At 40.8% G+C, this 11,532-nt stretch overlaps 1 protein-coding gene across 3 annotated transcripts; it reads right to left on the bottom strand.

The window, feature by feature from the left end:
- Window positions 1-625: 625 nt before the first annotated feature.
- aaas (achalasia, adrenocortical insufficiency, alacrimia) lies at window positions 626-11,129 on the bottom strand. 3 transcript variants are annotated; one of them, XM_038722148.1, is made up of 17 exons: window positions 10,970-11,129; window positions 10,637-10,778; window positions 10,295-10,422; window positions 8,058-8,113; window positions 6,669-6,760; window positions 6,510-6,556; window positions 5,806-5,904; window positions 4,775-4,918; window positions 3,033-3,153; window positions 2,796-2,920; window positions 2,446-2,506; window positions 2,270-2,360; window positions 2,000-2,096; window positions 1,678-1,745; window positions 1,485-1,566; window positions 1,278-1,362; window positions 626-848 (listed from the first exon to the last, which is right to left on the bottom strand). In XM_038722148.1, the coding sequence occupies exons 2-17, from the start codon at window positions 10,745-10,747 to the stop codon at window positions 693-695; spliced, it is 1,563 nt and encodes a 520-aa protein (XP_038578076.1). In that variant the 5' UTR covers window positions 10,748-10,778; window positions 10,970-11,129; the 3' UTR covers window positions 626-692. The 3 variants fall into 3 exon arrangements, with proteins under 3 accessions (XP_038578076.1, XP_038578077.1, XP_038578078.1); XM_038722149.1 differs by having other exon boundaries at window positions 10,295-10,386; XM_038722150.1 differs by having other exon boundaries at window positions 711-848; window positions 1,471-1,566.
- Window positions 11,130-11,532: the final 403 nt, after the last annotated feature.

Below are 11,532 nucleotides of genomic sequence, written 5' to 3'. Positions count from 1 at the left end.
GTGTCTGTTTTTGATTCAGTGCCGTCTGAGCGTCCAAAGATCATGGCCCTCCTATATTGGTTTTCTGTCTTGACCCTTGCGCACAGAGAATTCTTCTGATTCTCTGAAACTTTAATGATGTGATGTATTGTAGACTCTACAGTACATTAAAAGATTATTGCAAAGAACCTTTTTGTCTACACTGTAGACAATGAAATACCCCATCTTTATTTCAGAAAGACCAGGATGCTCTTTTTATACCCTTGTTGTTGCCAGTTGACCTAATTAATTGTGAGATGTTCCACCAGGTTTTTTTTTTTTAGCATCTGACAACAGTCTTTTGTTTGTTGCCACTGTCCCAACTTTTTAAAAATGTGTTGCTGGTATGAAATTCAAAATGGGCTTGTCTTTGTGCCATTTTCAATTAAATATGGTGTCAAAGAAAATACGTGTCATCACATTTAGTTTCTATTTACATTTCACACAGCGCCAGCTTTTAGCAAACAGGGTTGTAAGAACAAAATCAATATATGGTATGGATTTTCATTGAGAGCTGGGCAATGTTATAGAAGTCTGATGCTTAAATCAGTGGAGAATTCTTAACTTAAAGGGGAAATGTTTCAGACATACCACAGAACAATCAAGCGTAAGTATAGCAAGAACTTTATGCACATTTATTGACACTCCATAATAACTACAGTGACTTGTGGGTGTCAAGATATGAACTCTGTAAAGAGCGACTGATCGGCAAAGTCCGCAGGCCTTGCTTGAGGGCGTGGCAGTGACGGACTGCCACTGAGGCCAAAATGGGGGACGCCAGCACTCAGGAAGTAGAAAGGCACATGGGTAATTCTTCCACTGGACCAACACTGAGAACAGAGAGAGAGTTATTACTTTGGAGGTGGTGGAGTACAGACCGAGCAGCTGATGTGGTCATTCCTCCAACAGGGTTTACTATTTATTTCTGTTTTATTATGGTACCGGTCAAAGTATGAAAGAATGATGAAAAACAAGAAGGGGTGATAGACGATGAGCTTCCTAGCTACTATTTGATACAGGTCTGATGTAGTTGGATCACAACTCCACAAGAAGGAATTAAACCCCCCACTGTTAATAACCCCACGTTTGATTTATAAGTGTATAACGTCACCTGACAGCCCGCGGTTGAACACAAAAACATTTTATTAGTGACATTACTGTCTATGGCAAGTAACAATAAATTTCAGACTTTTAAATAACTGTAAATGTATGACATAATGTGAAAGAAACAACGGGAAATGTATAGGGTAAAGACTGACCACAGTGAGCAGAGCTCCAAGCTGGAAATTTGGGTGGAACTGCATCAGTCTTGGCTCTGCACCGGCCTCCCCTTGAACAAAACCACTAAACAGAGAAACACAATAAATATTCAATACATGCAGTAGAGCTACCTTGGAAATGCAATACTAGTGAGTTCTACTAAAACTGCACAACTATAAACGGCTAACGTACATAAAAGTACAAACCATGGCAAAAGCTCAAAAATGGGGTTGGTTCTCGTCTTAAAGACGGCTATGATTGCAGGCCGGTTTGCTGCCTGAGGATCACCTGAGGGAAACAGATAAGACGGAGATGAGTTATTAAAACTTATACTAAAAATAGCACCGATATAATAGTTACGGGGTTCACCGGGGTGAACAGAAGAAAAGTGAGAAAGACCTTTGAGAATCACGGCAAGCCTCTCTCCTGTTGGGTCCCACGCTAAAGACTGGATCTCTCCACCAACACTTGCAGACAAATTAAGACAGGAGTGAGTGACACCAAGCACTACGCTTACTGTAAGTGGCTGTAATGTTACATGCCGATAGGATATAAAGCAGCACAGAACACTGCCTGTATTACATATTTAAGTTTTTTACTTCCAATGTTCTTGCTTCTTCTTTGGGCCTTTTGGGAAACATGACTGGAGACCTGCTCATCAGTTTTTGATGTAGTTACATTAAAGGACAGCCCAATCAGCAATTTAGTTTACAGCTCTTACATGACGTCTCCATCAGGTGTGTTAAAGGTTGTCTCTGATAGGTCGGCCACCACTGCTGCCGCCTGTGGCCCTTTTGATGTGCATGTAGATACGCCTCCTGAATAACAAAGTCATAAAGATAAACTCTTCAAGACATCAAGTTACACAAGTTATCAAAACTCTGAAGTACTTTAATCAGTTTTTCATCCAACAATTCAAGCTGCAAATAAATGATCAGCAAGGGTGCATATTCTACAAAGCAACCGCTTATTTTGTATAAAGTCTGAGAACCTGGTGTATCAGTGAAGGTCAGAGCGTAGATGACGGTCTCTCCCTGTACAGCGAAGAGAAGGCGACTTCCATCTGGACTCCAACAGCCAGACTAACCAAAACACACAAACCCAGATTAATATATATTTTTTTATTTAATTGAACAATAACTTTGAAATGTGGTGACAACTTTTCACCTGGCAGCGCCCTTTCACACATGGCCAACGCTCACAGGTCCACATCCTGGTCTCCCAAACCCTGTTGAGCAGAAACTTACCCATGTGTAAAAACTTCACTTCCTGTCCACTTATTATCACCTGCTAAACTCCAGGCTATGCCACTAATCCCTAACATGTTCATAAATATTCATGAAAGATGAGTGGGCCTCAATTATAATACACACTAATCATGAAATTTCACACATCTTCAGTGGCAGCTTTGCATATCTTTCCCTTGAAATGTCCTATTGTAGCTCTAAAAGGTAGGAAGAAAGGTAGATTAGAAAATATTTCAATATTCTTTCGATCTCTGAAGTGCTGTTTCTAACCTGAAAAGGGCCGATGGTGTAGAAGCCAGGACATGGCTGCCATCAGGGGACCAGGACAGGAAGGTGACCCCGCCTCCTCCAACACGCTGAAGCGGCACACAGCTTTCTGAAGCAACATCCCAAACCTGAAAGACACATTGATACGAAGAGTACAACAGCCCGAGACCACAGCAATACAGTAAGAATGTCAGTCTTATGAGATCAATTGGACTTAAAGTTGAAGCGGTTGCCTCGTACCATCATTGCAGTATCCATGGGCGAAGCCGACACAAGGAGGGATCCATTTGGAGACCAGGCGATGGAAGTGACGGGAGAGTGACCGGGATGAGACAAAACTTGAGCACAACCAGATGAAGGCCTGGATGGGTCGAGAGGAAGAAGAGCACAGCACAAGAAAAGAGTTTCAGGCTTTCAGCAGTGTTCACAAAATTAAATTTAAAGAGGTGGTATTATGGTTTTTGGCTTTTTTCCTCTCCTTTATTGAGTTATATATCTTTTTTGTGCATGTAATGCACAAAAGTGAAAAAGCCCAAAGTCCACCCCAAAGGGAGTTCCCATCTCCCACAGACAACTGCTCTGACTGAAAACAGCTCGTTTGTAGTCCAGCCTTTACTTCCCTTTCTTGTGACATCACAAAGAAAATACGTGTCATAATACTTGCTGAGCGACTAGTCTGACTCGCCCTCAAGAACACTGGTGGAAAAACACTGAGCTGCCGCACTTCTCCTCTTCCTTCCAAACACTAGCTACCCTCCAAGCAGTCAATGGTCAGAAAGTTGTTACTGTGATGTAGAGACAGAGCTCAGTTAAAACTTTATGGATGAAAGATGCTTTTATTACAGATTAATAACTCACCACTCTGAAACTCTTGCTCCAGTCCAAATTGCCAACCCGGTCCGCAAAATGTAGCCTACAGCTGAATCTGCGCTGTTTACCGGCCTTTCGCTGACCTGTCTTTCTCTCTGCTTCTGATTGGCTAGTAGTCCTAAACTAGGAACTGCGCATGTGCAACTCCCAACAAAGATCACTTAGAGACAAGATGTATCACTTCATAGCTAAAACGAAGCCTTCAACACAGGGTGAAAAGAGGAGCTGCGGAAATGTGCAGTATGACAAAAAATATGGTGTTTTTTGAAAATCAAACCATGTAAACCTGTTCAGGTACTACCCCTGAATATTGAACCTGAAAATGAGCATAATACCACCTCTTTAAGACTACCACATAATCCTATAAAACCAGTAGAGACAATACGGCCTAGAAATACTTAAATACTTATTAAATTATTCTTCCAGACAAGCGAGGACTTCCAGGTCTGAAAAGTGAAGCCAAAGCAGAAGTGCTGTACACCTGCACTCTTTCTGCCAGCCAGCAGGGGGCAACTCCTCTTGCTGCAAAAAGAAGTCCAACTGCATTGGACCTAATAGCAAAATGACCCTACTTCTCACCTGATTTATTACATCAGTAAAAAACTGTCCTAATAAGTTTATGGTCTCAATCACTAGTTTCAAGTTTTCATCAATACTGCATGATGTTTATTTAGTAAATTATGGTCCCATTTAGAGGACAAAAGACAATAAAGCAGGGTATGCTTTAGGGCATGGCCATGGTTGTGACTGACAATCAGGATAGAGGCGATTCGTGTCCTCTGCACTGTGCAAATATAACCAGTGATGTTGATAAACCTTATTAGGAGTCAGCTGCTCATTTTTACAGTAAGTACTTTTTGTTTAAGCCCGTTTTTCGCTAGCCAAATTTAACATCCCGGTTAACATCACAGTTAACGAGAATTACGGATGCCAAACTCAAGGCTTCAAAACTGTAGTCCACAAATCAATGAGTGTCACGATGGCTACATTTACTTCTTTTATACAGTCTACGATTCAAGACCTTTGTAAATAAAATTCAAAACTTTTTAAGACTTTCTAAGGCCGTTTATTAAGACTTTTAACACCTGCAAATACATTAAGAGTTTACACACCTGGTTGACAGTGAGCAGGGGTCCACGTGCCAGACAAGTAAACAGTTTTGACATGCGACAGCAAGGGCAGACGCACACAGCGGCTTCCACTGCACTGCTGCAACACTCCTCTGTAGACGGTGCTTCAATGTGGGAGTTGTGGCACTGAGAGATAAAAAAGTACAAAAGGAAACTTAGCGGTGACAACAGCCCTGTCACAGAATGACTGAGGTCAAAGAACACTGGCGCTCTAAGAGGCTGACATGAAGTCAAGAGCATGGAGCCTGTCCTGGAGACATACAGCGTTGTTGTGATTGTGATCAGAGGTTCCCTGTTGCATCAAAGTACTTATAAAGACCAGCACAGTCATTCTGTTATCCTGAAAAGTGAACAGATAGGTAAACATTCCTACATGATTTTTAGCCCGATTTGCCGATCAGCGAGCTTGGGGACCGTCAGGCTGTGATCAGGGGTAAATCTGCAGTCGCCAGTCGTTATGTGTGAACTACTCAACCATGCATCAAAACGGCTCCCCGACACATCGCTGACGCCAGCCAGATATCAAGCATGCCAAATATCTGGAGGAGAGCAGTCAGCTGGCAGAGCAGGCAGCTACCTTTTCACCGCAAAACACTTTTTACTCACCTCCAGCTCTCTCTGTAGCACAGACAATCCCTGCTACCTGCGTGTGCTAATCCATTATTTCACCCACATTGTTTGTCTTTTTAATTGGTATCTTTATAATAACAAACCGCTGTTTCATGTGTAGGTTCGTGTCATTTCCCGTTTCACATTTCACGTGTTTTCTTGACAAAACGTGGTTTGGAGACCAGCCGTCGGGTGATAAGAGTCGTTGTCAGCTCGTGTAGTGTGTGACCCCCTGTCACCAATCAGTCACGTAGTGTCAACGCCACAATGACTTCAAGACTCCCGTAACAAGGGCAAGTTGTGTAGTGTGAACAGCACATCCATCGGATGACTAATCATCTTTTTAATGTGGGAGATACAGCATAGAAATAATTTCCTGAGTGTGCCTTCTTCAGAGACTGTACCTTTTGGGGTTGTAGATCTTAATAGAGTCATCCAGTAGGGCTACAGCAAATTTATCTGTATGAGGATGCCAGGCAAAAGCTCGCACCACACAGTCAGACCTGGCAAAGAAAGAGGGATTAAAGCAGAGGAATTTACTGACTATTTAAATGCACAATTTAAATACAGAATTTTGATTTTGTCACTTAGTTTTTGTTTAAAATACTGTTTAAAGCCATTGTTTAAAAACACTGGAAATGTATACAAAGATTCAACAATTTTGTATAATTTATGTAAAGCTTCAACTAATGATCGTTTTCATTATCAATTAATATGACTAATATTTCCTGATTAATTGATTAATCATTCAGTGTATAAAACATAAGAAAACAAGGAAAAATGTACATCACAATATCCTGGAGATATTCAAATTACTTTATGTAGCAAAAGCAGCAGAGCCTCTGGAACTGTCAGATGTTTGGCATTTTTCCTTCAGAAATGACTCAAACAATTAATTGACAGTCAAAACTGCTGTTATTTTCTGTTCATTGACAAAAAGATTAATCAACTAATGTTGCAGATCTATAATTAAATAATATTAAAAACTGTCAGCCCTTCACCAACATGTCTTTTCACCATCAGTTTCTTCATAATAACATCATAATATCTTCAGTAATTTGCCCTTTGAGAGCAAACACAAACTACAGATTACAAAGTTAGCACTTACCAGTTCAGCACCTGTGAAAACTCAGCAATCATGTCCTCGCTGCTCAACTATGGAACAAACGAAAAACAGGTAATACACATTTTAACGCAACACAACAAACATCTGGTAATTAAGTGTACTCCTGTCAACAACATAACTTAACCTGCAAGCAAAACTTACTGTGAGATGAGGAAACAGGGAGCCGTGAAAGGAAGAGACCTTTTGGAGCAACGCCAGGGTACAACCAGAACTCACTGACAGCCATTTGGGCACTACAAAAGCACAGGAGAGTTAATGTATATACACACATTAAAGAATATAAAAGGATCTGGGGTGCGTTTCCCAGAAGCATTGTTGCTAACTACGGTAGCAACTTCCTTGGTTGGAACTGTGCAGCTGCGACGCAACGGTTTACCGAAACCCTAGTTCGAAATACGGAGGTAACTAAGTTGGTAACTTACATGGTACGAACCATCGTTAAGCGACACAGGTGTTCCCCGAAACCATAGTTCCAACGAACGTTCGCACCAACTGTCGTTCAGTTGCATAGTTCGATTGGATTTTATGTGTTTTAAGCAGGGAATGTTAGTTATAGTTATAAAAGTACTTTTAAAGTATTTGTCGGGTCATGGGTAGGGTTGCATTGATTCAGTACTAAGTATCTTAGTGTAGACCATCTACAAACAGCAGGTGTTTTTCTCACAGATTACCCATCTATTCACAATAACTTGATTTAATATTAGTCACCAGTACAAAGATTAAAGGACAAAATGGAGAATGTAAAGACATAATTTTTATTATTACCTTCATGTATACATTTCTAGGCCTCTGAGGATCATGGGTGTTCTCTAGTCTTCATTACAAACATAAATATAAAAAGGGACAGTGTAAAATTCATTAAAGTACTGTAATGACTAAATCCCTGAGAGCTTTCGTTGCCATTATAACAAAGATAGAGAACTCACGGGTTTCGAACCCGTGTATGTCTCAACATGCTCAGCCACTTACTGCACTGAGCCATTCTTAAAACACTGGTACCATTGGCGGCCAAGGAATCATAAGTGTTAAATTGTTAAACTGAAGATACTTGCGGATTAAACCTATTTCACTAAATGTCTTTGTAATCGCTAATAGTTCTTAAATTTTTTCTTCTACGTTATAGCCTATATTTAGGCTAAATAAAACGATTAGGTTATATATTATTTATATTGTTGATATCATTAACACTATTGTTGATTTTCTTGTAATTGCCGGTACGACTATAATATGAAAAGCCTAAATAATACACAATAATTTCACTTAATATCAGTCACAACTGACATATTTAGGTAGAATATGACAACATTTTGTGAGTTTCTTGCTGTGAAAGTCAGACAAATACACCTGGAAACATGTTAGTTCGAACTACGTTGGTTCAAACTAAGTCCAAACCACAGTGGTACCAACAAAGGTGTTAGTTTAACAATCCATCGTACCAACATAGTTCAATGCTACCTTCCGTGGTTGTTCAGGAAATTCACCCCTGGTCAAGTGTTAAAGAAAAACAGAAGATTCTGGCAGCTCACGTACCCTCCGTATGCGAGTTGGTAATTTCATTCAGTAGCCCGGTGAAGCCACCATCCCGCCTGCAAAAGTCAGAGACAAAGTGCATAAATGATCTTTGTCAGAAGCGGGATACTAAATGATTGATATTCTGGTACAAAAAGTGCTGTATGTTGTAAAAGTATGAAGTACAACATTTGACTACAAGTTGCAGCTGCATTTTTCCATTTTAAGTGTACGACAGTTCTATTTACCACAATTTAACCCTTCTGCCAATTTTATTTTTGATTAACAGCGCATGTGTACATACTGCTGTGTTTGCTAAACTTTAAAACATCACCGGTTACTCACCATATCATCTCTTATATGAAACTGAACACTGTCAAACACTTGACATTAATTTGACTGATGCTTTTGTCCAAAGCAACTAACAACAAATATCCTGTGTTGACCAGGCTATAATAACATTGTTATCAACAACATGTCAAAGTCACTAGAGCCCAAATGATATACTGACATGCCGATACGATTGGCCGATATGAGGTAATTATTTTAAACTGCATTATGTCATGTTATCTCATGAGGTCTCATTACTACACATAACAAGTAGGGCTGCAGCTAACAATGATTTTAAGCCGCTTTTCCATTACCAGTAGCAGCTAAACTGGCCTCGACTCAGTTTGGCCATGCTCCGTTTTCCATTGCAGATAGTACTCAGAGAGAGTACCCCTCAACGTAGCTGGTAGTCATAGCGACACCACACACAACTGCCGCAATGTAATTTTTAATGCGACACACACACACCAGCGGCCCACAAACAGCTGTCTCTTGACTTGTTAAAACATTTGAACATTACTCAGAATGTAAAGACAGATAAGCGGTATGAAAACCTTACAGCTGTGTTTTCCTCTGCCGTTGGTCCTGCAGTGGTCTGTGTGACAGTGGGACTAGAGGGCTCTGTGAGCCGGCGGCTGGCCGGCCTGCCGCAGGGTTCCCCCACCGCCACTCGCGGAGCTCCTCACCTCCGAAAACTTTCAAGCACATTTTTGTTCTGCCATCACTTTTTGTAAAACTGTCCATGTTTGAAATCTACACAGTTGATTTCTCACCTCAAAACTTCTCATAAGTGGACTTAGTGATGAAATAGAGTATGAAAATTGTAAAACAGAAAACTTTCTGCTGCTGGCCTCTGTCAGGCTCGCAATGATGATGCAGTGAATAGAGGATTCTCTCAGTCTGTAGTCTGCTGTGTTTTCACGTCACGTTTTAGTATCGCCTCAGCTCGCTCGGAACCTCGACAGAGGTGATACAAAAAAAAGGACAACTTTTCCACGATGGAAAACCAAACAAAGGCGAGTCGAGGCAAGTCAGCTTCTACAGATTATTTAATCGATTATTTTGCTTGACGGCATGATGTTACAACCCAAACTCACAGCCCAACCAGGCTGAGAACAACAAATGCATGTGTATACATTTACAGCTGAGGATTGCGGCTTACTTTGGCTAGCCTTCAACTCAACAATCAATCATGATTTCAGTTAAATGCTAAAGTTGCAGTTACTGTTACCTTGTCTGCGGTCAGCTCGGCAGACTTGACGCTAGACCGGGTGCTTTCTGATCTGATGCCATCATAATCACGTTGTGTTCACAGAGTGTAAGCGCAAAGTGCGACAGTAATAAAAACAGTGTGCTATATAGATATGTGGATTAAACCAAGCATCTAAGCAAATAACTTGCTTCAATTCTTTTTAGTAATTGAATTAATCGATGAATCATTTCAGCCATAATAATAAATGTTAGGGATCATCTCTGTTTATGTAATGTGTTTCTGAAAATAAGAAAAAAATGTCGGCTGATATATCGGAATATTGGATATATTAGAAATCTGTATCAGTCTAAAAAATCTCATATAGGTCAGGCTCTAAAAGTGATATTACACTCAGTCGTTGGTTTGTTAAGTACACCTAGCTAACACTAATGCAGTCTTCACGAAGGTTATAATGCTCAAGGTACCACACACCATTTATTCGGCCAAAAACATTTATATCAGTAATGGTAGGCTAAATAAAAGATACACCTCTGTATAATGCAAAACAGTTCAACAGTACCACAAACTACTGCCCCCGTAATGAAGTTGAATAAACACCTCTCTAAAACAGTTTCACCAAAAACTGAACATTATAATCTTCACCACGTATTTGACGACATTCCTTTTTTGCTATGTGTACTTCCCACAACGAATGTGATGTGTGTGTGTTACCTACCATGCCGCTGCACTCCTCGTCCACAGTGTTTCAGAGTGGTCAAGGAAGGCCGCCCTGCTGCTGCTTTCTGTGCGACTGTGGAGCTTCAGGGACTCTCGGGGAAAATACAAACTCAGAGGGCTGGACTCCTAAAAGCAGATTTATTTAACTACAACTCAACAACATTTTTATCTTAGTTGTCCAGGTCGTGCAGTGATTTTGGACCCCTGCTATAACTTAACCCCCCTCAGAAATCAGGTTACTTCAACTAACTTAAGCACACTGAAAACATGATCATTCTTAAGTCGTCGTGAGATTATAAATTATATCTAATCGTTGTAACGACGGCAGATTGTATCAGACCTGTTGTAGTCGGTCTTCAGTAGTGGTTCCTGATACCAGCTGGTTGTTGGACTCACACAGAGTGGTCTGTCCGGAGGGCAGCGGAGGGGGAAACAGAGCCAGAGAACACATCTTCAACACGGTAACACCCGGTCACTAGACCCTGGAAACACACGATGGGTCAGTCAGGAAAACACAGCGAGTTAGTATTGGATGACACCTCAACAGCCGACAGTAACGTTACACACGGGTTAGCTAGCATAGCTGGCTCCAGCTAACTGCTTTGATGTCGGCCTGGGTTTGGTAACAGTAACAGTTGCTCTAACGTTACGTTTTATACGCCGTGAAAATTACCTTGTAGTGTATCCTGTTTAGCGTGATCAATTATCGCCCGCTGTGTTTCCAAACAACAAAATTACAGTACATGCTGCGTTGTTGTGACACTAGCGGTTCTTTACTTTAAGTTAGTCCCGCCGCGTTGGCTACGGCACGCCAGGGGGACAAACAGTGTGGAGTTCCGTACAAAGCCAGTGTTGATGTGCTGCCCCCTTCAGGACACAGAGCGACATTGCAGTCACACTGATGCAAACAGGTACAAACTCTTCATTGTTACACTTCTTCTTACCGAGCTGTTTTCATATGGATTTTCCACTGTAGTTTCTTTCCTCATTACATATCGTTCATTATCATGTTATTGACCAAATTACAAGGCTAAACTAGCAACTGATTAGTGATTATGATACGATAAGAAAAAAAAGTTAGAACTTTTTATCCTGAAGTAAATTGTTGCACATCAGATTGCAAATATATAAAGTGTGGATACAAAATATTAATTAGGTGCAAATCCAGAATATACACAGGTTAGCGGTAAGGGGCCATTCTGTGTGGGCATACATATAGATAGGCCAGTAATCTAT

Source organism: Micropterus salmoides, unplaced genomic scaffold (genome assembly GCF_014851395.1).
Source record: "Micropterus salmoides isolate LMB-PRFRI ecotype aquatic unplaced genomic scaffold, ASM1485139v1 Ms_hic_scaffold_16, whole genome shotgun sequence".
Lineage (NCBI taxonomy): Eukaryota > Metazoa > Chordata > Actinopteri > Centrarchiformes > Centrarchidae > Micropterus > Micropterus salmoides.
This window is presented reverse-complemented; position numbering and strand designations above follow the sequence as displayed.